This window comes from Myripristis murdjan, chromosome 2 (genome assembly GCF_902150065.1).
Source record: "Myripristis murdjan chromosome 2, fMyrMur1.1, whole genome shotgun sequence".
NCBI classification, from domain to species: domain Eukaryota; kingdom Metazoa; phylum Chordata; class Actinopteri; order Holocentriformes; family Holocentridae; genus Myripristis; species Myripristis murdjan.
The window spans coordinates 7,775,736-7,803,142 of NC_043981.1; the positions used below are offsets into that span (position 1 = coordinate 7,775,736).

A 27,407-nucleotide genomic window follows, 5' to 3' on the forward strand; every position below is an offset into this window, starting at 1 on the left:
CCTTTGGGAGAAGCTTTGAGGTTTAGAGCATCCATAATCACTTGTGTGGTGGCTTGCAGATGTCCAGAGCCACTGTTGAGATTTTGTTAAGGATGATAAGTGACGTTATGCAGTCATGTCATCCACTGCTGATATCACAGGGACTGCACTTGACCTCAGCTACAGAAAAACTCTAAAAGCTGTAAGCAGCTCTATAAAACCTGCCATTTAACTTGGATCTTCTCTGCACATTTTGTTTACTCATTTACTTGTCCAGTTATGTGTAACATGGAGTTTTAGTGTCCCAAGGGCTAAATGCTGTTTCAGAGCTTTTGCCAGCCTGTCAAGATTTAACAACAACAGGGAAAACACTGTATACCTCTAGTTTATTGGAATTAAAATGAATAAATAAAAGTTTTGAATATCAGCACAAACTACTGGCTATTGGCAGCTTCAATACAAAAATATCTTCATGAACACCAAGTATGAAAAATTCATATCAATTGAAAACTGAAACTCCCCAGGTTAAGAACCACTGGATTAAGCAACATAAAACCAAATCAGTGCAGTCATCTGATATGGCAGATTAACATTGGGAATTTATGCAGGCAGTGGCAAAATAAAGGGGCATAGTGGGTGCAGTTGTTTTGAACCTTTTTCTTTTTTTCTTTTCTTTTCTTTTCTTGGCTCTTCGTACCTGGCAGACGACCCCTGCAACCCTGAGGCCGGTGCCAGAGCCTCCACTGACATCGTCACAAGGAAGAAAAGTGGCAGAAACAGGTAAAAGGGCAAGTCACTCACAACTGCAAAACTCCACAGGTGCACCTGAACATGGCTGCAAAAATAACCCTAAAGTAAATGCAAAATACACTGCAGAAAAGTTGCAGTGGGATGGAATTTTTAATCATAGGCTACAACAGCCATTGCCAAAAATGTCCTTAAAGTCACTGGGAAGTACATCTGTTTTAGAAATATGCACATAATAGCACTTGTCTGAACTTGAAAATCTGAAGAGTTTTGCTGCAGGGTTTCTGCCAGAGAAGCTGTCTAGCTCCCTCAAGTGGACAGTAAAGGAATATTACATTTTCCTATGGTCTTATAGAGCAGGTGTCCCCAAACGTCTTTATATCAAGCATGAAAAAAATCTGCATTAAATCAAAAACCCCAGTTATTAAAACTTGTCCCGTGGAAGCCTATCTGAATAGATTTTTGTTAATACATATAACAAGGTACAGAATTTGGACTGGGGGCAAGACTAATTTTCACTGACAAAAAATGAGACTAAAATTATACTCACTCATTTTTCTGGGACGCCCCCTTCTCCAAGGACCACTGAAGGTCACCAGGCCACACTTTGGGAGCCATTTATATGCAGTGTAGTGGACTTTGACTGTTCAATTGAAATCAGTCTCTCAGATATATTGTATTGAAAGTCAGCTACTCACAGGCCTAAAGGAAAACTGTCCCAAAAGCACATTTGGTTTTAAAGTCATCTCTACAGTCAGTTATGTTTTTAGCCATAGACTTGCAGCAGTCAGATGTGAAAAAATAAAGGCCAACTGTACTGATTACATTGTTACACACTGACAGAATTGTATCAAGTGTTATTCTGCAACAAGGACGTTTTTCTTCTCCCATCACTTCCCACAAGACAATCAGACACACATTTACAAGGCATTACAAGCCGAGCTCTGCAAGCCAACACTTGCAGCCCTCATGCAGCCGATGTTAAAGCTGTGTTTATGTTGTTGGCTTCAGACGACAGGTATCGTCTCTCATCAGTGGACTACAGGCCTGGGGCTCCAGGTCCACAAGGTGGGTCGCTGGGGGAAAAAGCATCCCGTTAAAGGCCTGCAGAAATATAGGCCACAGGTCTATATTTCAGCGCAGGATGAGCATAGCATGTTGAGTGGAGTATGGTGCTCGACACAGAGCTGCAGCATGTTGGTGGAGGATGGCTGCCACTTTGTTTTCTGGTGTCTGCAGCTGCAGTGTATGTTGATCCAAGCATCTCATCATGGATTGTCTTTGAGAAGAATGGTCCGAGACGCTGGCTGGGCTTGCACCGCAGTTCTTTTTCTTCTCTTTCTCTGTGTACTTCTTTAACCTTGATTCATCCATGGAAAAGTCCACTGAGAATTCATTGACACAGTTAATCACATTGTCAGCTAGCAGCTGTCCTGCAAAACCACACTCTTTCACTCTTGGATACTAAACAGCACCACTGAGACATTTGGGAGGATTAAATACCTTACAGAAAATCACTTTGACAATAGTTTCTGAGGAAAGCAAGACAATAACTCCCTTTCCTCATGTAAAGTTCTCTAGCTGGTCCCAGGATTCAAACCAGCAACCAGCATTCAGTATATTCACAGAAAGTAACATTGCACTGCACCAAATCAAGCTGCTATTGTTTACACTATTATCTGTTGTTAGCTGCTAGCTGATTAGCTAATTTAAAGGCTTTTTTTCTGTAAGTATGGCCGTTTGTGCCACGTTAAAACTTGAATCGATACAAAATAAGTAATATTGAGTAACGCAGTGTACTTTATCACCATAATAGTTACACAAGAAGCTTTATGGGAAGGTCATAGAATATGGTGTTGGTATGTATACATGTCTATATGGAGAGGAATACCATTCAGAAACATGGGAAGCTATTGCATGCGTTATGCAATAGCGCCCTCTGCAGGATATATTGCTCCTCTGCCTCCACTGCCATGCCAGTCAAGTCCACTCAGAGGAGTAAGAGCCAGTTGAGGAAACGTTGTCAGACTATCCTTGCAGCGCAGCCACAATCACCTTGTGTCCACATCAGTTTTGACGCTGACGGCAGCACAGGACTGTCTCTTGCAGTTTACCCAGTTTCCTTCATTCCAGACTTCTGTTTCCTGTGTCAACTTGGTGGTGGTGTTGATGGTGATTTGAGTGATGATGTTTATGTTCCTCTATGACCAGGTTCCTGCACAGGCGGGGGCAAACTGATGCTCAGTGGATTGAAAGACATCCCATTATAATTATTAGGATACTTGTGAAGACATACAGTAATATTATCCTTAATATTTTGCAGTAACTTGACAATAGTGATATGGTGCTGTCTCCATTTGACTTTCCTTTGACCTTTGTATTTTAATTTATAATCTAAAAGATAGCTCATGTAATGTTTAATAAATATCAAAATCGACTGTGTTTGGTAAATGTCATGTCCAAGGCAGCATTCTGAATAATATTGTCGCTCATATCATTAAGTTACCTGTCATAACGAGCTTTGAAAGATCAATACTTCATCAATACTTTGCATCAATAATATAAGATCACAGGGATCAATTCCGCCAGATTTCCTGCCATGGGCCACATGCATCTCCACAGGCCTGTTAACAGCCTTGATCATTAAAGGGACATTTTCATCAAAATGTTTTATTTATGTTATCTGTCATATTACAAAATGTTTAAGTGAGTGTTTTTTTCCCCTTAAACTGAATGAAGTGCATGCTTCTACTTTGTGGTACAGAATAAGAATGATGTCATGGCTTCAAAGTTATATTTGATAGTTTGTATGGCATGCATCCAAAAATGTGAACCTGCAATGAATCTGCAGCATTCAACTCTAGTAAAATAAATAAATATATAACAACGTAGAGCTTTCTTTTTGTTAAAGCAAAGCAAAAAGGTATGTTTTGGAGTATTTAGCAATGCATAGTGCAAGAAGGAAACAAATCACAAAAGTCACAGAGAAAGGAAATTTTGAGAACATCTTACCTGTTTAGTTTGATGTATTTGCTATTGAAACAGGATTTTGGAGAGGGTCATAACTGATAGAGGGAACATTCATAGTGTAAATCAATGAGATTAGCTAGGGAGAGTAGTTCATTGTGGTGCTGAAGTTTTGACTTCGGTGTTAAAATCAGCTGTAACTCGGCTGCCCTGTAAGCTACAGTAATGTAGAAGTCAGTGTGACATGCAGAAGGTGTAGTGGGCTTCTCCAACATGTCTCATGTCGGCAGCTCTTTAACCATTACAACATGCTGACTTCGCCATGTGCTCGTCCTCCAGGTCCCACCGGTGCTAAAGGTGAGAAAGGGGACAAGGGAGACAGAGGAGACAAAGGCAGCACAGGAGACAGGGGCCCTGCGGGGCCCAAAGGGGATCCCGGTTCTGGTTCCAGCTCCGGCTCCGGTTTCTCGTCACAAGGTGGAGAGCAAGGACAGAAGGTAGAGCGTCTGTCTGTTTGTGTACAGGAATGGGCTTTTGTGTTGAGCTACATGAATTACAACTGCAATTGAAATACTATATAATGTGTTTTATTCTCTAATTTCAGGGTGAAAAAGGTGCAAAGGTATGTTAACTATGCACTGCAAGGGTGCACTCACACCAGACATATGGAGCAGTGTTTTTCCACCTTGACACACCTTCATTTTGGTTCATTTGGGCAAACAAGAGCACACTGCAAAAATCTCCCTTTCAACAAGTCATTTAGTGTCATATTGAGTGATGAAATCTTGTTTTTCTTCAAACAGGTGAATTATGATGTATTGTGGCTTACATCAAGTATTTGCACCCAAAAATTGTGAAAACATCTTCATCTTCTCCTCAGCAAACTTATATAATGTAATCCAAACAACAAGAAACTATAAGAAGCAACACCAAAACACAGGACTCTGGGTTAGGAGACAGATAACTAGCAGTTATTCATGGTGACAAGCATAACAAGCGTAACAAGCCACAGTCTGGGCTGATGCTCATATTCAGCTGTTTCTTCATGTGTTCCTAAGGAGTACAGACAGTGGAGATGGAGCTCATGCATCCAAAATGGGAAACTCAGCAACCAAACAGACAAGGCAGCAGCTTGAAATAGCATAAAGTCTGCACCCTGAAATGTCGAAAGCTCCCAACATTTTGACATATTGATCACATATTGATCTTCATTTTCACCTCCTAATGAGTATGAACTTTAGAAGAAGGTAAAAATAGCAGGAGAGTTTTTTTTATATATATATATACTTAGCTAAAGTTACAGAGATTGGGATCAGATTTGTTTTGGTTCCCTACTGCTGCCAAAGTCTAAAGCCACTTGTGGCTCCATGTAACTTTTGTCCACAAGCTCTGGATGTCTTGTAACTGGCTAGTATGAACCTAAATGAACAAAATACCAAAAAGCAGTAAAGTTTTCTGCACAGTGAAAACAAACTGGAGGTGTGACTGCACCCTAACGAGCTAACTGTCCATTTTTATAGTCCACTCTCAGCCCAGTTCTTTATTGGGATGAATGTCATTGTGCTCTTGATTCCTGCCTCTCCCTCAACAGGGCAGTTCAGGGTTTGGATACCCCGGGAATAAAGGGGACCGTGGACCCCCAGGGCCTCCTGGGCCTCCCGGTCCTCAAGGACCTGCAGCCCAGGTGGTCCGACTCGGGGACGGCTCTGTTGTTCAGCAGGTGGCTGGACCCCCTGGGCCGATGGGACCACCAGGATCTGAGGGGCCCCCAGGACCTCCAGGATCTGAGGGGGAGCCTGTGAGTACCAGATACCGCTGTCAGCTAAATCCTAAATTCTGTAAATTCTTCATTTTTAAAATAAGAGTTACTCACTGATAATGTATTCTCATGCAGGGAGATCCAGGAGAAGATGGAAAAGCCGTATGTTTTTTTAAATTCTGTAGATTGATATATTTAGATAAAATAGTTAGTATTGGCCTAAATAGTCAAAGTAACAATTAAGTTGTTTGACATCCATTCCTAGGGTCCTGCAGGGCCTCGAGGTTTCCCAGGAACACCAGGAACTTCTGGTGCTAAAGGAGAGAAGGTATAGTACACATGATATTGTATTATATACAAAAAATGACATATTTGATAAATTTGGTGTCCATATAAATGAATGTAAAACAATGAATATGGTCCAGAGTATTGTAAGATGCAAAACAACAACTCAGAAATTAAATTATCTTAAGAAGAAAAGCCCATTAAAGAATGAAAATCATTATTTTTTGTTATATCAGAACAATTTGTGCAGGATGATAATTTGTTCTCTTAATTTTTCCAGGGTGAGCGTGGAGAGGGTCACCCAGGCCCCCGGGGCCCCCCAGGCCCACCTGGACCTCCTGGACCTGCTACTGGTGACCGCCCAGTACGTCCACTCTTCAAACACACTCTTCTTTCAGCTCTTGATGTTTTTTTTTTAAGGCACATGTGTCACTTAATTTTGTTTATGTTTTTTTAGACATTTTTTGACATGGAGGGCTCCGGCCTCCCAGATTTGGACAAAATCCGGGTATGTTGGTTTTTTTAAAAATCTGCTATTGTTTTGAAGGTAAAAAGAAAAATACACCAAAAAATAAAAATTGAAGGACTGATTCATTTTGTACAAGCTGATTATGTTGTTTGTGGTTGTCTAGGGTATCCCTGGTCCCCCGGGACCTCCTGGCCCCCCTGGGCCCCCTGGTAGATCAGTGGCGCTGGGAACCAATGGTCCAGTAGCCTTCGGACCTCCTGGACCACCAGGACAAGATGGAGCCCCCGGTCTACCAGTAAGTATCTCTACTTTGTTTTGTTTTGAGATTGTCTCATAATATTGCACTTGTAACAGTGCAATTCATATATATGAGGATTGGATTCACTAAGTGGCATCCAGTTTGATATTGTCACAATGTGAACACAATTGTGTCACCATTTAAACAAAGCATACAAAAGACTGCAATTCTTAATTTTATGTGACAGTTACATTCCGTAATGTAATAAAATGCATTTACCTTAGAGCACAAAAATGTCAAATTCAGTGAAGTAGAGTAAAATACCACAAATCATTTACATGATAATCATCTGAACAACTTCAAAACTCTCAGGCACCTTTTCACTGATGCTCTTCCCATTTTGAAGAGCATTCTGCGCTACTTTCTTACCTGCCTTAAACAGCTTGCTAACTGAAATGAGGTGAAAGTGTGTAAGAGACTGTCTCACTGATAATCTGATCTGAATAAATCTGTTTTCTGTTTTAGGGGCCTCCTGGTCCCCCGGGCCTCCCAGGGCAGCCTGGACTCATAGGCCAGAAGGTGAGAGTACACTTTGGCCTTGATGCTTGATCACTTTAATAAAGGTTGATCTGATTGTGCTTTTTCAATATACCCAGCAACTTCCTGCTTGGTCTTGCTTGTCAGTCCTATAGAGATAAAGATAATGAGAAAACGTGTTTTCCTCATGAGAAACTCTTTCATTTCTCCAGGGTGACTGTGGTGATCTTGGTCTTCCAGGAGCAGCTGGGGAAAAGGTGAGTTATTTGATTTTCTCCAACCCGTCAGTGTAAGCCTTACTTAAAACTGAAAGCTACAGTGTTTCCTGAATCTAGTTTTGTTCACTTAATTGATGTGAAAATGACTTCTGTGGCTGGTTAAACACAGATTTTCTCCTTCGTATTTGCTGTTCTCTAGCAAGACTCGCAGGGCTCCAGTTTTTTCACCGGGCTGCTGTCTTACTTTACTCCTTCCTCTCCAGTGTGTAACGGGTCGCAGGTACTGGGTCTCTGCTTTGGTGATTCTGTTTTGCAAGTTTGAGCAGCCCAGGGCGAATCGCTTTTAACCCCTCTTAAACCCCTTCAGACATCGATGGTTTGACTGAATCACCAGCTGCTTCTCACCATCCCCTTCCTGTGTGTTTTTATCGATTACTAGCAGAGAGCTCTTTTAACTCTTAACTTTTGGCTCACTACGTCTGTGTACATCTGTGGCGTGTGATATGTTTGCCTTCAGGCTTTCCCTCACCCAATTTCCTCTCTCATCCTGCTTCAGTGCTGCAACATCGAAGGTCTTTTGATGCTCTACTAACACCAGTTTTATGCACTCTGTTTAAAAGGATGGCAACAGTGGTAATAGAACACTGCAAACACTTCCTTTTTAAGAGGCTATTTTAAAAGACACAGTTCCACATGCAGCACCCACATGCTTTTCCTCCTCACCTCAGGGTGCCCAGGGTACACCAGGACTGCCAGGTCAGCCAGGGGAGGGTGGGCTTGCAGGGCTTCCAGGTCCCATGGGACCTGTTGGGCCCCCAGGACCCCCTGGGCCACCAGGACCGCCATATCGTGTTGGCTATGTGAGTACAGGTTAAACACAGGACACACCCATATCAAGCATGTTCAATCCTCTTCCCAGCAACCTGCGATGTGGTTCAAAGTGAAAATGTAGACAAGACTAAATGATCCAAAATGCAGGGTGAAATGAATATTACACTGAATGAAATGCTCAAGGATTACCAAGCCTTTTCAGACCTTAAAAGTACCATACATGTTAGATGAGGATTCAAAGTCTTTGATCAGTTTAGAATGAGCTGTTTTAATCCACGTAGTGTGACTCCTTTGTCATAGACTCTGCCATATTCAGCCACATGCTGGTGTGTTGTCATGTTTGCTGTTATGGAGCAGTGGAGCAATAAAGTTTCTATTGTTACAACTAACTGTCCTCTCATTCTGAACCTCCTGAAGATCATAAATGACAGTTTCACCGTTAAATAAGATGATTTGGCCTATAGAACTGGTGAGACAGTGCTGACACTCATACATGATGATAGAGGTAGAAAGTAAAGAGGGAAATTTCCCATTCCCACTCCATATGCTCTTTTTCTATAGATTTCATTGCTCTCTTGTGTATACTGTCACCTAATGGCTTCTAAATTATTATCACTCTTACAAAGCCCATCACTCTTGCCACTGAGTGACAGTGCTGGTAAAGTTCAGTGACCTAACCACCTTGTAATCTCGGGAAGAAGCGGTGTTGACTTCTGGGTGAAAAAACCCCCCAAAAAAACAGGTGGATTGTTCTTGATTTGAATGGCTTTGTAGTTGTAATACCTCAATAGGATTGCTCAGTTAAGTTCCTTTATCTTTTGGAATGGGAGGCATGTAGGGGCTTTAATCAACACGAACACCAAAGTAAATTGTGGTTAATAGCACAGAGAAATGCATCATGCTGGGCTTAGATTACAGGGACTGAAATCATAATTGTTTTGAGTTCTCCCTGCTGCCATAATCTAATCTAATCTAATCTAAACTAATCATTGTAATTAACTGAGTTACCAGAACGCTGTCAAAAAAATGAGATACTTGTGAGTCCATGTGACTTCTGTTTACAAGCCGTGCTCTTGTTCATTTGGGCAATTGGACTCCATGAGCCTGAACTAACCAAATTGAACCAAAAATGCTGCAAAGGAAACTTTTCCCTCAAACTGTGGGCGAGTGCACCTTTAGAAATGACTGTGCACATGGAGCTTTAGCCGTCTGGGTGGATGGTGGGTTTGCAGGGAGGCTTTTACAACCTCTCCGCTCCGCTCCTCCACAGGGTGACGACGAGGATCCTGCAGTGACGAACGGCCTGCCTGGACTCAGAGGCCCACCAGGACCGCAGGTACCCAGTCAGCTGCCAGCCTCTCAGCCTCAGGAGACAGTTTGACTCTTGGCACTACAATAGATGCACCACCTCATGCTGACTTGTGTTGTGTTTTGCAGGGTCCACCTGGTATCGCAGGTTTACCAGTAAGTGTTGTTTCTGCCAAAAAGAGAGACGTTATGTTTTATGTTCTGAAGTGGCTGCATGAATCTTATTTTTGTTGTAACACTGATGGTATTATCAATATGATTTTGTTAACTTAAGCTTTGTTGAAAATCAAATATAGTTTATTCTTATTATTACAGTAGTAGTAATGGCAGTAGGGGTAGCAGTAGTAGTATAATCAGGAATGTTGGATACTCCGTTTACCGGCCTTCTCAGACTGATATAAAATTAATCAAATGAATGAATATATAAATGCAACTATAACTATAAATCATAGGACATTTTTGAGTGAGAATGGAGAATTTTGATTAATTATTTTTTGTTTGCTACTCTGTCATAGAGAATAATTCTCATTATTGTAAAGTAATTATATTAAGTAATTTCAGTAATTTTTATTATCATGTTTCTTTAGGGAAAGCCAGGGTTTCCAGGCATCCCGGGACAGAAAGGAGCAGATGGAACCAGCGGCCCACCTGGGCCACCAGGTGTGGACGGATTCCCAGGAAAACGGGTAGGACTCTGGATGTTACATATCATATTTGATGCACCATTTTACTATTAACTGTTGTCCGGCAATAATACACCACATTCAGTCTCTTGATGGCACTGAAAATGTCTCATGTTGTTTTTTAGGGTGAAAAGGGAGACAGAGGAGAGAGAGGAGAGATGGTGAGGCTATTTTGCTTGTTTGTTTCTTTGTTTTTCTTGCTTTAAAGCACAAGGTCAAAGCAATAAAGTGGACGGTGAATTTGTGGTGGCAAAACAGCTGTGACAGTCTTCATCTTATCATATAATCCTTACACTGCAACAAATGTCCATCTTAACAAATCTTGTCTCACATTCAGTTCTAAAGTCCCTTCCATTTGAACATTACACCTGATTTAACATAGTTTACTTGCCCTGGAAATAAGAACTATCACCCCATTAGAAGATTTTTTTTTAGTTGCTATAGAAAACATGTAAGAGTCAGTCCTTGATTAAATGACTTGTGGAGAGACATTTTATTTTGCATTTTGGGCATTTGATCATTTTTCTGTTTGTTCACCTTTGGTTGATCTTGTTTCCATTTGTGACATAGGGTTTGCCAGGACGGGACGGCGGGCCACCAGGACCTCCAGGTCCTCCCGGGCCTCCAGGACAGACCGTCTACCAGCCGACAGGCGACGTGAGTCACAGAAGTGCACCAATCCTACACACACTGATAGATAGTAACCCACATACCAGCCTGCCAGTGTAACTCCACCACTCACTCAGTCGCTCACTAAATTAAAATTTTCATTTTGGTTATGCGACTTTTCACTAACAATCACTGACTTGCTCGATGATTGACTCACGTCCCTACTAACTGACCTAACTTTGTCTTGCTGTAGTATAACGACGTTTTTTGGAACGAAGGGTGGCAGGTGAGTGAACACACCCTTTGGTCCCCCTAACCGATCTCACCATAAACCTCACACTGCCAGAAGTGATTGTAGGATATGCACAGAAGGTTTATTTCATTATTTTAATGTAGTATTATTTTCTCTCATCCAGGGAAACACTGGTATCCCAGGTCGAGCAGGATTCCCGGTGTGTATCACCTTCATCAACACATTAATTTTTAAGAAATCCAGCCAGAACTAAAACACTGGTGGGGAACTAAACATGTTGTGTGTCTGTTGATTTAGGGACCAATGGGACCGAAGGGTGACAAAGGGGAAGCTGGACCTCCAGGAGATGCACCGAAGGTAGAATAATCCAAGTTTCTTTAATTGTGAATTTCACACTAAAAGCACATAGTCATTTTGTTTTGCTCATCATTCTATCAGTGCATTGCAGAGATATATTTATCTTAACAGTCAGCTGTATTCGAAGCCATAGCTGTATAACTTTGTATACTGATTATATGTTAATCTTCCATCCACATTTTTGTGATATGTTTGGGGTGTAAGTCTCTTCAAATATGCTAACTTTTCATGTTTTGTTGTTCAGGGACAGAAAGGAGAGCCTGGTATCATCATGGGCCCCGATGGGCGACCTCTGTACCTGGGAGGCCTGGGAGGAGCGCCGGTAAAGAGCTGAACCCCTGCTTAGTAACCAGATCACCTGACATTAAGATGCATTCACCAATTCATTTTTACATCAACCTCAAATAGCACAGCATCCCCCAGATCCCCTCTCATCCACTGACTCTCCAAAAAACAAACAAAAAAAAACAAAACACACATTTTGTTTGCTTTGTGCTTGTTTTATATACACTATATTACCAAAAGTATTCGCTCACCTGCCTTTACTCATACTATGAACTGAAGTGCCATCCCATTCCTAACCCATAGAGTTCAATATGATGTCGGTCCACCTTTTGCAGCTATTACAGCTTCAACTCTTCTGGGAAGACTGTCCACAAGGTTGAGGAGAGTGTTTATAGGAATTTTTGACCATTCTTTCAAAAGCGCATTGGTGAGGTCACACACTGATGTTGGTCGAGAAGGCCTGGCTCTCAGTCTCCGCTCTAATTCATCCCAAAGGTGTTCTATCGGGTTCAGGTCAGGACTCTGTGCAGGCCAGTCAAGTTCATCCACACCAGACTCTGTCATCCATGTCTTTATGGACCTTGCTTTGTGCACTGGTGCACAGTCATGTTGGAAGAGGAAGGGGCCCGCTCCAAACTGTTCCCACAAGGTTGGGAGCATGGAATTGTCCAAAATGTTTTGGTATCCTGAAGCATTCAAAGTTCCTTTCACTGGAACTAAGGGGCCAAGCCCAGCTCCTGAAAAACAACCCCACACCATAATTCCTCCTCCACCAAATTTCACAGTCGGCACAATGCAGTCTGAAATGTACCGTTCTCCTGGCAACCTCCAAACCCAGACTCGTCCATCAGATTGCCAGATGGAAAAGCGTGATTCATCACTCCAGAGAACGCGTCTCCACTGCTCTAGAGGCCAGTGGCGGCGTGCTTTACACCATTGCATCCGACGCTTTGCATTGCACTTGGTGATGTGTGGCTTGGCTGCAGCTGCTCAGCCATGGAAACCCATTCCATGAAGCTCTCTGCGTACTGTACTTGGGCTAATCTGAAGGTCACATGAAGTTTGTAGCTCTGTAGCAATTGACTGTGCAGAAAGTCGGCGACCTCTTTGCACTATGCGCTTCAGCATCCGCTGACCCCTCTCCGTCACTTTACGTGGCCTTCCACTTCGTGGCTGAGTTGCTGTTGTTCCCAAACGCTTCCATTTTGTTATAATAGAGCTGACAGTTGACTGTGGAATATTTAGGAGCGAGGAAATTTCACGACTGGATTTGTTGCACAGGTGGCATCCTATGACAGTTCCACGCTGGAATTCACTGAGCTCCTGAGAGCGGCCCATTCTTTCACAAATGTCTTGTTTCACAGTCTGCATGCCTGAGTGCTTGATTTTATACACCTGTGGCCAGGCCAAGTGATTAGGACACCTGATTCTGATCATTTGAATGGGTGAGCGAATACTTTTGGTAATATAGTGTATTTTTTCTAACACTTCCATGATCATTCTGTGGTCACATTTGTTGTTTATAATTTTGGTGATCTCCAGGCTTAAACTTAGTCTGTTGTTGCTCTGACTGTAAACTGTTTTGCCTAAAATATTAATACAGGGAGATGCAGGACCTCCTGGCCCTATGGGACCTCCAGTAAGTGCCACATTCCATGTTTTTTTTTTTTTTTTTTTTTTTTTATGTTTTGCTCATAATTAATAATATAATACCATAACAAGCCTCTATGGACCTTTTCCCCCCTAGGGTCACTTTGGTCCTCCTGGCCAGAAGGGAGAGATTGGTATTCCAGGAAGACCAGTGAGTAGCTTTTATCTACTTCATTGTGCAGAGTACTACATGTTAGTGCTGTGCATGCCACACAGTATGCCATACAAAGATATTACCCACAATGTATCCAAGAACTTACAACTGAGAGACGGTTGGAACAGTTGCATGAAATATTGTAATATATAATTGTATGTAGTATAATAAACCAATAGTTTGAATTCCAGTTAGGGAGACAGTTTGGAGGGTCAGGTGGAGAGGTGGGATTTTTCAAAAAATTGTGAGGATTTTATTGTCTGAAATTTTTATTTACAGCATCTTGACATCACCATTTAAGACAGAAGGTCAAAGGCAATCATATAGATATATATATTGAGAGAGAGAGAGTGTCTGATTGTGCTGTTTTGCAGTAAAAACCTTACGTATCCCCTCTGAAATGGCCATTGAGTTGTTGCAAATTAAGCAGTGTCTGAATGTGATGTGTGTTCTATTACAGGGTAGACCTGGACTGAACGGCGTCAAAGGTGAAAAGGGAGATTCGGGCACTGGAGCCGGATATGGATACCCGGTGAGCTTCTCACACACATTCACTGCTGCTTGTAACCCTTTGTCATGTCATCAAAAGCCTTGAATGATCAGTTCATCAAAATATCAGTCTGATTGCACAATGATCAATATTCCTTGTATCCCAGGGTCCTCCAGGTCCACCAGGCCCCCCTGGACCACCTGGACCTCCTGTTCCCCTCGACAGGTTCAGTGTGAGTGAAAACAAGACAAATTACTGATGGCTAAATAAACAAAATAGAAACAGCAAATGTAAACTGAATTTTAATGGATGAGAAATTACGATATACTCAAAGTAAAATTAAACAGAATATTTAACACAAAATACAAAATTCTAACAGAAACATTAAAACAAGGCAATGAAATAGTGATTTTCTAATTTACCTACTCATCTTCCTCTCTTTGGTTTCAGGGGTTTGACGATTTCTCCCGATACTATCCTAGTAAGTTAACTTTATATAAAAGGGGGTAACATTGTTTTAAACTGGCAGAATATACAGTATGTTGTTGCTCATCCTCTCCGTTTCAGATGCTAAAGGAGAGAAAGGTGATCGAGGAGCACCAGGGATACCTGGCATACCAGGTACTACAACATTTATTTGCAAGTGCTGACTTTACAGTCAATTTCAAAAAGTTTTTGTTTTTTTTTGCTTTGCTTTGCTCATAAACGAACTCAAAGTAGAACATGTGTTCTCTGTTGTAGGTCTCTCCTCCAACTTTGACATTTATGCTTTCAAGGTGAGTCTCAACTCTACAATCATATATTTGTATCACATTATTGTTGACACATCTTTTACTGTTTTGTTCTGGCTCTTGTTTTATCATCTCTTGTCTCCTCCTCCATCCAGAATGAGTTGAAAGGAGAGCAAGGCAATCCAGGCTTTAAGGGAGAGAAGGGTGAGCCAGGTGGAGGATATTATGACCCCCGCTACGGAGGAAGTGGAGTTGGAGCCCCAGGACTCCCAGGACCTCCGGTAAGATCACATAAACATAAACCAAGAAGAATGAAATAATGAAGACTTGATTTGAAATGGTTAATCCTTACTGCCATGCAAAGTCACTTTTACAAGATTACATTTTATGTCAAGTGGAGACTTTATCAGGTCCACCTGAGGTCTAATGCATTTCAGTGCAACAGCTCTGCCATAAATTCTACCTTTTAACAAAGTTTATAATGTTCAGTTTTAGATGACATTAACGTGTCAGTTTAATTCTATGTTTATAATTGAGGTTGTAGTTTGCAGAGGTCTTGCAGTAGACTTCATTTTAGTGAGGTGTTTCTAATTTTTTGTCCTCCCTGTTTATATAGACATGAGGGGGACAAAATATTAGAAACACCTCAATAAAATGCAGTCCAGTACAAACTATGAGCTCAATGCCAAACATGGAACTGAATGAACACCTCTATTACTGTGACAAAAAGAAAACCTGTACTGAGCCTTACAGGCAGCAGAAAAGGAAATTTTATGGCACAATAGTTGTATTGGATTGTATTAGATTGCACAGGTGTACCCTACTAAAGCAGTGACTGAGTGTAAATATCAGTCATAAATACACTTATAGTGTTAGTACCCCAGAAGTATTCAACATTTAATGGTGGAGTAAGTTATGGATTTCATTCCAAAACACTTTGGTTGAGAAAAGTCATCATCCTTGTCCCATCAGGGCCCAAGAGGTGACTCGGTTATTGGCCCTCCGGGCCCCCAGGGGCCACCTGGGCCCCCAGGACGAGGCTATGATGGGCAACCAGGAAATCCTGGACCACCAGGGCCACCGGGACCCCCAGGATCATCCCTGCCTGGGGCTTACAGGGGCACACCAAGTGAGTTCCATATACACACACATTCAAGATCATGTTTAGTCTTTATGTTCAATCTGATTTGATTTCATTGAACATGAGACCCTTTGATTTGCCAGCTATCAGTATTCCTGGACCCCCTGGGCCCCCTGGAGCTCCTGGAATACCTGGACAGTCCTCAGGGGTGAGTTCAACATTAGACTAAGTTACCATCAGTGTTTCACTTGGCTGTATTTGTTATATCTGAAGTCCACAGTCTTATGTGGTGTCTGTCAAGTGTATGGGAGTGCACACTGTTTTCAGTGTCCATCCACCAATGTATCTTCTGTACATTGCAGCAGTTGGACAAAAATGACCTTGTACCATATGCCCCAACTCACCTGATGGGGAAAGGTCATCTCAAAAATGTCACAAATTGGTGCAATTAAGTAATTCATGTCATAAAGTAGAGAGCTAATGACAGAATTTCCCATTTCTTCATAAAACTTTATTCATTCGTAAAGCTTAGGAACAATATGTGCAAAAGCATTTTAAAATGAACTAACATGTGCTCCCTCAACTGCCAAAAACCAGTTCAATCATCCAGTATTGTAAAACATTTGATTTTGTTTAGTGGGCATTGCCTATCACATGCTAGCTTACAGAGTGCTCAGATTATTATTCTAAACATATGTGTATGTAGGTGACTGTGTTCAGGTCCTATGATACCATGACGGCCACAGCCAGACGACAAGCCGAGGGCACTCTGGTGTACATTATAGACCAAACCGATCTCTACCTACGAGTCCGAGATGGAGTTCGCCAAGTCCAGGTGAAATATTAACAGAAACTAGCAGACATGATAAGACTTTAATAAATTTGTATATTTTTCAAAATAATAGTGTTCCCCTTTGACTTTTCAGCTTGGGAACTACATTGCTTTGCCAGGTGAAGAGGTGAGTGTTCTGAGAAAAGCATTCCTTTTTAGGCATTTAGGGTCAGTAAATCTTACTGTAGCAAATACCAAAACTGGAGTCTTTTGGAGTTAAATATGTATGTATGAAAGAACGTATAATATGTTGTTGTTGTTGTTCACAATTTAAGGGTAATGAGGTTGCAGCTGTGGAGCCCCCACCAGTTGTCCACTATTCCCCGGATCACCATTCCCCCACCAGAGATGATTCTCTAAGACCTGCTCAGCCAGACTCTGGATATCCATCGCAACCTGACCCGCATTACCCAACGCAAACAGACCCTAGATACCCATCACAGCCTGATCCCCGGTACCCATCACAACCGGATCCCAGGTACCCTACACAACCGGATCCCCGGTACCCGACACAACCAGATCCCCGATACCCAGCACCTACTGATCCAAGGTATCCAAGTTACTCTGATCGGTTACACCAGCCAGATGGCAGGTATCCACAGGAACGCCCGGTCTACCCGGTCTACCCAGTCACCCCTCAGCGAAGGCCAAGTCCCCCTGAGCCCCAGACTCCAGTTCACCGCCACACCTCAGGTCCAGGGGTAAGAAGGAGAACTCTGTGTATATTTAAGTATATGTATATATACATGTATATTAATTTAAATATATAAATACACATGTATATTTATGTATATATACACACATGTGTATTTATATATTTAAAATTTAAATATATAAATACACGTGTGTGTGTGTGTATATATACATAAATATACATGTGTATTTACATATTTAAATTAATATACATGTATTTATATATGTAAAATTTAAATATATTTAAATTTTACATGTATTTATATATGTAAAATTTAAATATATAAATACATGTATATTTATGTATATTTAAATTTTACATGTATAAATTTTAAATATACATAAATATACATGTATTTATATATTTAAAATTTAGATATATAAATACACGTGTATTTATATATTTAAAATGTAAATATATAAATACACGTGTATTTATATATTTACATTTTAAATATATAAATACACGTGTATTCATATATATAAATACACGTGTATTCATATATATAAATACACGTGTATTCATATATATAAATACACGTGTATTCATATATATGAATACACGTGTATTTATATATATGAATACACGTGTATTTATATATTTACATTTTAAATATATAAATACACGTGTATTTATATATATGAATACACGTGTATTTATATATATGAATACACGTGTATTTATATATTTAAAATGTAAATATATGAATACACGTGTATTTATATATTTACATTTTAAATATATAAATACACGTGTATTCATATATATAAATACACGTGTATTCATATATATAAATACACGTGTATTCATATATATAAATACACGTGTATTTATATATATGAATACACGTGTATTTATATATTTACATTTTAAATATATAAATACACGTGTATTTATATATATGAATACACGTGTATTTATATATATGAATACACGTGTATTCATATATATAAATACACGTGTATTTATATATTTACATTTTAAATATATAAATACACGTGTATTTATATATATAAATACACGTGTATTTATATATTTAAAATGTAAATATATAAATACACGTGTATTCATATATATAAATACACGTGTATTTATATATATGAATACACGTGTATTTATATATATGAATACACGTGTATTTATATATATGAATACACGTGTATTTATATATTTAAAATGTAAATATATAAATACACGTGTATTTATATATTTAAAATGTAAATATATAATACATGTTTATATATATATAAATACACATTTATGTATGCACATATTTAATATATTTATTATATATTAAATATGTGCATACATAAATACACATGTATATTTATATATTTAAAATTTAAATATATAAATGTGTATTTATGTATATTTATATGTATTTATGTATGCACATATTTAATATATTTATTATATAGTATTTATGTATGTATGCATTTATGTGTATGCATACATATACACGTTTATGTATGTGTAGATAGCAGTCCTAAATTCATGGTTATCATATACTGGTTGCATGATGTTTTGAGAAATACTGTTCCTCCACAGCTCCACCTGATAGCCCTCAACAGTCCACAAACCGGCTCAATGCGGGGCATTCGTGGGGTAGATTATCTTTGCTTCACACAAGCCAGAGCCATTGGGATGCAGGGAACATTCCGAGCCTTCCTGTCCTCCAAGCTCCAAGATCTCCACAGCATCGTCCGCAAGATTGACCGGGACCGTTTGCCAATAGTCAACCTGAAGGTAGACAAAGGTTTATCAGATGTTTAATGAAAATGTAATAATAATGTCCTCAGTATAAGCTGCAAGTCTTGATTTGATTCCCAAGGCCTTGTTGTCTTGTCACTCACCAACTGATAACACTTCTCTTCCTCAGGACGAGGTTCTGTTTGACAGCTGGGATGCCATCTTCAATGGCGGCAGAATGAAGGACAACGTCCCCATCTATTCCTTCGAAGGCAAGAACATCCTCAGTGACAATGCATGGTAAGCCAAAGATCATATGTCCTAAGTGACTTCAACAAAATGCCAAAATAACACTATCATGGAGATCAAACACAGCTTATACAGTCTGTGGAGGTTATCAGTCTTCCAGGTCATGGTTATCCACATTGAGCTAAATCAAGGTCAACTGGATTTTTTTGTACATTCTCAAAGATATTTCATTTCTCATCCAAGAATCTTCTTCAATTCAGACAGACTGGTGGGGATTTTATCCAGGTTGCTGGCTCATGAGTGCTCCTCCCTGTTGTGATGACCGTCACCTGACTTCAGGAACCAATGCTTCAACTTCCTGGGAAGGAAATGACAGGACAGCATTGTGGGTTGAAGACAGATGGTGTATGAGATCTACTTCCTGTGTTGAGAGATAGTTTCTTTGTCTTAACATAAATGGCCTCCTTCACCCCTCTTTCAAACCATCTGTCCTCCCCTTTCCAAGATATGAATGTTGTAGTCCTCCAAGGAGTGTCCCTTTTGTGCAAGTAAACTGCTGAGCCTTGACCTGTGGAGTTGGTCCTGCTGTGTTGAGCCATGTGGTTGTATAGTGTTGCCGACACACAAATCTGGTCTGGACTGAATACACTAGATTGCTCTTCTTGTGTTTGGTTGGACCAGTTTCTGTCTTTATGTGTTGCTGAGTTTTAAAAACATCGGGATGTGGTGTGTGTTGAAAATCCTCCTGAGTTTCTCAGATTCTTCCTGGATCTTGTGGCTGTTTTCACAAAGATCCAGTTAGGGTATCCACAAGCTTTAAGTGCTTTCTTCAGGCGTTTGTGCTCCTTTTCCCCCCAGAAAACAATTAAGCTGATAATGTGACAAACAATGCACAACACCTGAACCTTTGTGAAAACAGCCACAAGATCCAGGAAGAATACACGCAACAACATTGAGATCCCATAAGTGTCTGGGGTATCTGAGAAACTCAGGAGGTTTTTCAACAAGCACTGCATTCTGATGTTTTTCAAATCCCACAACACATTAAGACAGAAACTGGTCCACCTAAAAGGCCGCATACCTAAACGAAAGAACAATCTAGTGCAGTGGTTCCCAAGACAGTCCTCAAAGCCCCCGTCCTGCAGGTTTTTGTTCCAGCTCTACTCTTGCACACCTGACCCAATTAAGGCCCATGCACCTTCATGCATGAACTGTTCGGGTAGATCTGTTTCACCAATCACCATGTAGCCATTAAATTGATCAGGTGTGAAAGAGTAGAGCTGAAACAAATCTGCAGGGCAAGGGGTCCTTGAGGACTGGGTTGGGAACCACTGATCTAGTGTATGCGCAGATCTGTATCTCAGCAAAACTAAATAACCATTAAACAAACACATGCTCAACACAGCAGGACTGACTGAGCAGTTTGCATGCACCTGAAAGAAAAGGGACACTCCTTTGAGGACCATAACATTAATATTTTGGATAGCAGGGGCAGATGGTTTGAAAGGGGAGTGAAGGAACCTATCTATGTAAAGAAACTATTGCTAAAACAGAGGAGGAGATCTCAGACACCATTTATCTTCAACCCACAATGCTGTCCTATCATCCCTTCCCAGGGAGTTATGACAACCACCACTTACTCCTGGAGTCAGGTGACACTTAGGACAGTTGTCCCAACAGGGAGGAGCACTAATGAGCCAACAACCTGGATAACATCTCCACAAAGGTTAAATACCCGGGACTCCCTGCCAGTCTGTCAGAACTGAAGAAGTCTTCAGTTCTCAATGTCTTGGAGAATCTACAAACAAGTTCAGCTGACCTCGATTCAACTAGTCTAGGGGTAGGCAACCATGTGCCATAGTGAGGCTGCAGGTTTTAATTCCAACCAAAAACTCCACCAGGTGATTTCACTGATCACCTCCCCTTCAAGCAAAGAGGAGGAACTGATCAGTGACATCACCTGGTGGAGTTTTTGGTTTGAATAAAAACCTGCAGCCTCTCGGCTCACTGTGGTACATGGTTGCCTACCCCTGAACTAGTCTTTACAATCTACACTACCTTGGTATCAGCCTTGGCATGAAACTACTAACATGCAGGAATACAACTACGATCACAGATGTCACTAAAACTCAAGTAGATTAACTGCAAAGGTGGTATTTTGCACTCACCCTTTTTATTATTCTGTCCATTTCCCAGGCCAGAAAAGATGATGTGGCACGGGTCAACCAGCGCAGGACAGCGGCAAGTGGACAACTACTGTGAGACATGGCGTGTGGGTGACAGGGCGCTGACTGGCATGGCTTCCCCTCTGCAGAGTGGCAATCTGCTGCAGCAAAGCTCCAGCAGCTGCTCCAGCTCCTACGCTGTGCTGTGTATCGAGAACAGCTACATCGGCCAGTCCAAGAGATAGACATCACCTGTACACACAGAAACACACTCACCACACACTGCTGCATCAGCTGGACAAAAGGGTAGCTCCAATTTCAAGCTGTCCATCATGCCAACATCATAGTTGCACATACAAAAATATGCATTTTTCTATGCACAGTATGTGGTGCTTTGTAAATAAAAGTTGTGTTTTTAATATTAATAATGATTACTTTATTTTTGATGGTCCCTCTTGTATGGTGCTTTACAACAAGATTTTCCCAGAGGTTGAACATAAACAGTGTCCTAGGTTCAGGTCTAACAGAACAAATCATTATAACTTATTAGACTCACCCATCGCGATGCTTCAGACACCCTCTGGTGGCCATATTGGAGGTCCTCGAGTCCTCAGGAGTGGCTGATTGTATTTCTTATCTGCAGTTTTGAAAGACTCGCAAGACAGAAGTATATTTCTGCGCAAACACCAACACACTATTACACTATCAGTTATTGTAAACTATAGGCCTTCTGTAATAAAAAAACGATTTTCACAATTCTCAGCGTGTAAAAGGTTAAACTGCTTAGACCTACATAAGCCTAAATTCACAATCTCTTTTCCCTAAGCTCAACTGAGTTACTAAAGGAATACTACAGAAATATTACATGCAACAATGTGTGCGCGTCTGTGTAGACTCATGACTAAAACTGTGTACACACACAAAGCCAGAAAGAGGCATAAGCATTCTTTTCATCAGATTATCATAAAGCTGAGCATACATGTTATAAAATAAAACTCAGTTACTGATGAACTGTGGGCAGAGTTTGCATGAGCCTGTTTTCCATTCCCACTATAAGCCATAAACATATGAGGACACAACCAGCTGTTTTCATATCCAGTCTTTACACGTGTCAAGTAAACAAACGGGTAATAAAAAGTGCCATTGCAGCGAGTGTGTTGTGTTTCATCAGCTATCGTTACACACAGCTGTGCAACGCTTTACACCGTCCATATAATTTAATTCATCACATAGATCTATAAACCATTGCCAGTGGTGATAGCTCAGAAATGTATCAATGATAGTCTATAGCGCTTTTACCTAAACCGACATTACAAGGTGTGTCACAACTGATAAAATAAAAAGTATATTATCAGCTAAATAAAATGCTGACTGAGGTATTGTAAATTAAAAATGATAAAAATCAGTAACACCAAAGTAATTAATCAGTGTTGCCATAACAAATGTGCAACAATGAAATCAGTAAAGATAAGGAGCAGAAATGTTTCACCATGACCAAGTGCAGGCTACACCTAAACAATATAGTGGTAACTAGCTCGCTGTGGGGAATAGTATTACCTCAGGTTGGACGATTGAGGTATGTCAAATCTGGGTCTTATCCATACACATTAAATGTTGCATTGAAACCATAATATTCTCATATGAGCTTCTTCACCCAAAACACACATATTCTAACATTTTTCCACATTTAAACAGGCTCTGCACTGGTGATAACCAAATTTGTAAATAAACACATCACACTGCTTTAATCATGGTGTTACTGAATGGAACTAGCCACAACAACCTGTCATTTTTCTCTGTTCTTCTAGCCAGATCATCAAGTATTTAGCTATTAACTGCACACACTAATTCTCCACTGGACCTCCATAATGGCACCAGACATGGTTGCAAGATTCCTGATGCAGCAGCCAAGCCTCTATTTGCTTTCCTCTCCACAACATCAACAAAACCGAGGTCTAAGCTGTTATGGGCTAGATCAACGTCATGCGTCTCAGAGGGAGGGGAAGTACCACTGTGCTCAGCTGTAGAAATATGTCCTGATAAACAACTGAATCCCCACCAAGAACTGTGGAACAAAAACAGAAAAAGACAGAAAAAACTACAAACTCAAGTAACACCCTACACATTTCCATTCATGTTGTGAGCAATGACTGCAGCTGACCAAACAACTGTCATGCACATATTCACATGCATACCCAAGCACAAAGTCTTAACCACAGCAATAATGTGTTGCACGTAGATTTCCAATCTCTTAAATATGATATCCACGTTATTTTATAAAGTCAATATTGTGTGCAAAATTGTCAGTAAAATTGGACCTTTAGTTATCATGTTACATTTTGACGCTGTGCTCACTGTAATGTTCAGTCTATAAGATCCTATGTAATCATCAACAAAAACAGTGCAACTTTTTGCGCCAGGTAAACGTTGAATTATTGTCAATGCAATGTGCGGTTGTTTTTTATTTTTATTTTTAAACTGTTGTAATCTGTAACCCATAGCACTTGAATAACAGCTTTTTCATTGTGCCATTGTCATACAAGGGAAGATATTTTAAAAACATGTTTTTAGCAGTAACTAAGGGATATTTATTTTTTATTAACCATGCATTTTAATGTTTTATTAAACCTTACTGTGTGTAGTGATTGTTTTCACAAATGCTAAAACTGTCACATACAGTAAATATGAAAGCTTTGCACAGGGATTTGTCATGTGTATTGAAATTCTGACAAATTTCCGGAATGCAAACAATATGTTAACAAATTGAATTTGTATACAGATATCCAATAAGGAATCAGCCATATACTGTATGCATTTTTGTCCATGCACTGTTTCAAATTATTGTTTTTTTTTTTGCTACTTTTTACTTTTTATCACAGGACGTTTGTATCCACAACAGTAAATGCACTGCACTGTCACTGGGCTACAGGTGTTTTGCCAGTGGAGATGATATGGACACTGGTGTCAAACTTGAGTGTCATTCATCATTTTCTGTTGAAAGGGGGGCGTAGAATGACACTCTTATGTACTAGCGGAGCCATACCAGATGCAGTAAGATTTGTATTAACTCCTCGAGATTATAATCTATTTTTCTGATTGTGATGTTCATAAATGCTGCATCTTATTGAATAAACCTGTGTGGAAAACTCAATACATCCTTAGTTTTTGGTGTTGTGCCTTTATTGAAAATGAGATTTGTAGTTAGTACTTTGCTTATTATGTTCTGTAAAGGTGGAAGCTAAAATCCCAAATTGACAGGTAAATCTGACTGAGGAAAGTGAATAGTACTCTATTTTAACACTCTAAGCGAACAGGATCAAGAGCATAGTGCATTTAGTGTCCAAATCCACTTTTTCTATTTTAATAGTGAAAAAAAGGGTGGTTGCAGTAGGGGCATGGTGAAAACTGTGCCACTGACTTCAGACCTGGGTTTTCGTGCTATTGCTTTCAACTACCTCAACATAACAGTGCGCCTAACCACACCTCATTTTAGGACCAGCACTCCCATGAGTGCACAGATGGGCACAAGCAATTTATTGTAAATAGCAATTTACACAACGCGAGTGCTAGACAGGAGGGTGACAGCTATGCCGGTTGGTAACTAGCTAAGACACCTGCATCACGCTTTGCACCACTTGGTGCTAGGTGTGAGGCCTTGATCTCCTCCATCAAGAACTGCCACCAACATGCCCTTAAGCAAGGCATACACCACTTTCAACTGTCCCAGTGCAGCTGCTCATGGGCCAACATCAGAAATCACCAATCAGGACCAAGTGAAAAATCAGACTTCAGCACAAACTTTTTCCCCACCAAATCTGATTTATTTGTAAATAAAAAATAAATGTGATAACGTTAATGAAGACAGTGTTGTTTTCCATACAGCATTGAAGTTCACAGTTATTCATTCCCCAGCAATTATTCCAATCTAAATAAATCAATTCAAATATAATCTCAATGATAATCATGAACTCAAAAATCAGTTAACGCACCTAGCAGAACATACACTGTATGAACTCTGAGAAAACGGTAATTTTGCAAAATTGTATTTCATGATAGCTACTTGACTTTCTGAATAATATATGCAAATACACCCCCTGAATCAGCTACATCAAGTAATAATGTATTTCTACATTCTGTTAAGAGCTTCTTGGAATTTTTATAAAACTAAAACTACGCATTCTCACAGCTGTGCTTTGAACCAAAAAAAATGACCTCCATGTTTTTGGTACAAGTGCCCAAATGATTGCTGGTTACCTTCCAAAGTGGCTGGCAGGACAGCCAAAGCTAAAAGCCACAGTTAACAACTTAGCTGCAATACTGGTGCCTGGTGCATCCTGATAGGCTGCGTCTTAATTCATGTAAACGTCAGAAAATTAAGGTCTAACAGAAAATATTAGGGGTGGGGGGAAAAAAAAAAAATCAATTCACATAAGTATTGCGATTTCTATTTTTTTTTAAATCAATTTCTTTTATTACCGATTTCATTACTGGTGATTGATTTCAAGTAAAGATATTGGTATCATATCATATGAAAGTAGATGACTTACCAGGGGTGTCAAACTCGTGCCATGGAGGGCCAAGAGGCTGCAGGTTTTCATTCCAACCAAAAACTCCACCAGGTGATTTCTCTGATCACCCTACCTCCAAACAGAGAGGCGGGACTAACTAATCAGTGAAATCACCTGCTGGAGTTGTTGGTTGGAATGAAAACCTGCAGCCTCTTGGCCCTCCATGGCACGAGTTTGACACCTGTGATAAGCAATCCATTGGTACCAAGCATGTCATGCTTGGTCATTTTCAGCAAGGTCCCTTGACCTCTGACCTCCAGATCTCTGAATGAAAATGGGTTCTCTGGGCAGCCACAGGTCTCCTCTTTCCAGACACGCCCATCTCATGCTAATCCATGCAGTTTGGCCCACAAACCATGCAGCCCAAATGTGTTCTGTGGGCGTGTTGTAAAATGGTGTATTTGTGCAGACTGGGGCCTGAGCAGTCTTGGAGTTGCATAAATTGGGTTTGATTCATGTTTGATGATGTTAGCCCCCATAGGAGCAATTTCACTGTAGTAAGATCATTTTTTTTTAAATCGACGTCACCGTATAAAATGACCTATTAGTGACCTCAAGGATAATCACAGCCTCATGAAACTTTACAACCACAAACCAGAGGAAATAAAAAAAAAAAATGCAATAAATCAATATCAAATCACAATACTATAACAGAATCAGTGCCCAGGTATTGTTATAGTTTTGAGTGGCCTACATGCCACAAAATCCCAACCCTAGAAAATGTCACGTTTTTTCCTATGATTGTTTCTTTGTTTTTGTGTTTTTGCGTTCATGGGTATTTGTAATAAAATGGTCAATTGAGATATTAACAAATATGGCATGCCTGTGTAAAAACTGTGTATAAACATATTCCATATGCTTTCTCTTTAGCAACACAAGCTTGATAGCTTAATCTGTTAGATAAAACAGACAATTTCAAAAATTCAAGTAATCATTACAGCTGGATTTAATAAGAAAACAAAGGCAATTTAACTGTATTTGTGACAATAAAAAATCATTCTAGAGATAAAAATCACAGTATATAACATACTGCCAAATGTGCAGTTAATAACCTCAAATACTGATCTGACATAAATGATGGGGGAAAAGATCTCAAAGTGCTGTATAATCCAACTTTATACTAATGTGAAGAGGAAAAAAACAATTTCCTATGTAAATGTACAAAGAAATTTTTTAAAGTAAAAAAATGACATACTGATATGGTTAAAATTCAGGGCTGTTTTTTTCATATACAAACATTAAGCTATGACATTAAACGGTAGGAGTGTCCCCAATTAAAAACGGTGTAATGTACTGTATCAAACACAATGCTGCCCCCCAAACAGTTCACCTTCTGTAGCATATGCTTATTCTAAAGCAATGTTTTACTGATCGCATAGCAATCATGAACCTTAAAAAGGGTAACCCACTGTCACTGAAAGAAGACAGCTGTAGTGTGTTACAGACAAACCAAAATCTCCATTTTCTCCTTGTTTGATATACAGTGGTGGAAAAAAAGTTTTCGGACACCCCATGCATTTGTGAAATATTGCATTAAGAATCACTCTGAGGTCTTCAAGTGCAATTTCTTTTAGTACAG

General features: G+C 40.0%; 1 protein-coding gene and 1 long non-coding RNA gene across 11 annotated transcripts in view; one reads left to right on the forward strand and one right to left on the reverse strand.

The window, feature by feature from the left end:
* The window catches only part of col18a1b (collagen type XVIII alpha 1 chain b), a 79,638-nt gene extending 57,953 nt beyond the window's left edge, over positions 1–21,685 (forward strand). For 7 of the 10 annotated variants that reach the window (XM_030075502.1, XM_030075526.1, XM_030075530.1 and 4 more), the window contains 38 exons: positions 684–759; positions 1,738–1,794; positions 4,033–4,190; positions 4,298–4,315; positions 5,285–5,491; positions 5,588–5,614; positions 5,718–5,780; positions 6,018–6,101; positions 6,195–6,245; positions 6,370–6,501; positions 6,970–7,023; positions 7,194–7,238; positions 7,928–8,059; positions 9,301–9,366; positions 9,468–9,494; positions 9,926–10,024; positions 10,147–10,182; positions 10,592–10,678; positions 10,884–10,916; positions 11,047–11,082; positions 11,181–11,240; positions 11,485–11,562; positions 13,129–13,164; positions 13,273–13,326; positions 13,790–13,861; positions 13,986–14,051; positions 14,270–14,300; positions 14,387–14,440; positions 14,561–14,595; positions 14,706–14,831; positions 15,523–15,679; positions 15,775–15,839; positions 16,338–16,466; positions 16,558–16,590; positions 16,739–17,164; positions 18,706–18,903; positions 19,037–19,146; positions 21,292–21,685. In XM_030075502.1, coding sequence (XP_029931362.1) covers positions 684–759; positions 1,738–1,794; positions 4,033–4,190; positions 4,298–4,315; positions 5,285–5,491; positions 5,588–5,614; positions 5,718–5,780; positions 6,018–6,101; positions 6,195–6,245; positions 6,370–6,501; positions 6,970–7,023; positions 7,194–7,238; positions 7,928–8,059; positions 9,301–9,366; positions 9,468–9,494; positions 9,926–10,024; positions 10,147–10,182; positions 10,592–10,678; positions 10,884–10,916; positions 11,047–11,082; positions 11,181–11,240; positions 11,485–11,562; positions 13,129–13,164; positions 13,273–13,326; positions 13,790–13,861; positions 13,986–14,051; positions 14,270–14,300; positions 14,387–14,440; positions 14,561–14,595; positions 14,706–14,831; positions 15,523–15,679; positions 15,775–15,839; positions 16,338–16,466; positions 16,558–16,590; positions 16,739–17,164; positions 18,706–18,903; positions 19,037–19,146; positions 21,292–21,505 — 3,432 coding nt within the window. In that variant the 3' untranslated portion in view covers positions 21,506–21,685. Of the gene's footprint in view, positions 1–683; positions 760–1,737; positions 1,795–4,032; positions 4,191–4,297; positions 4,316–5,284; positions 5,492–5,587; positions 5,615–5,717; positions 5,781–6,017; positions 6,102–6,194; positions 6,246–6,369; positions 6,502–6,969; positions 7,024–7,193; positions 7,239–7,927; positions 8,060–9,300; positions 9,367–9,467; positions 9,495–9,925; positions 10,025–10,146; positions 10,183–10,591; positions 10,679–10,883; positions 10,917–11,046; positions 11,083–11,180; positions 11,241–11,484; positions 11,563–13,128; positions 13,165–13,272; positions 13,327–13,789; positions 13,862–13,985; positions 14,052–14,269; positions 14,301–14,386; positions 14,441–14,560; positions 14,596–14,705; positions 14,832–15,522; positions 15,680–15,774; positions 15,840–16,337; positions 16,467–16,557; positions 16,591–16,738; positions 17,165–18,705; positions 18,904–19,036; positions 19,147–19,355; positions 19,652–21,291 lie in introns of those variants that run through there. The other 3 variants (XM_030075531.1, XM_030075532.1, XM_030075518.1) reach the window with 3 other exon arrangements.
* LOC115376006 (uncharacterized) lies at positions 5,891–27,390 on the reverse strand. Its single transcript, XR_003929766.1, has 3 exons — positions 27,159–27,390; positions 12,318–12,325; positions 5,891–5,902 (listed from the first exon to the last, which is right to left on the reverse strand). It is a non-coding gene; the product is annotated as an uncharacterized LOC115376006 (long non-coding RNA).
* Positions 27,391–27,407: the final 17 nt, after the last annotated feature.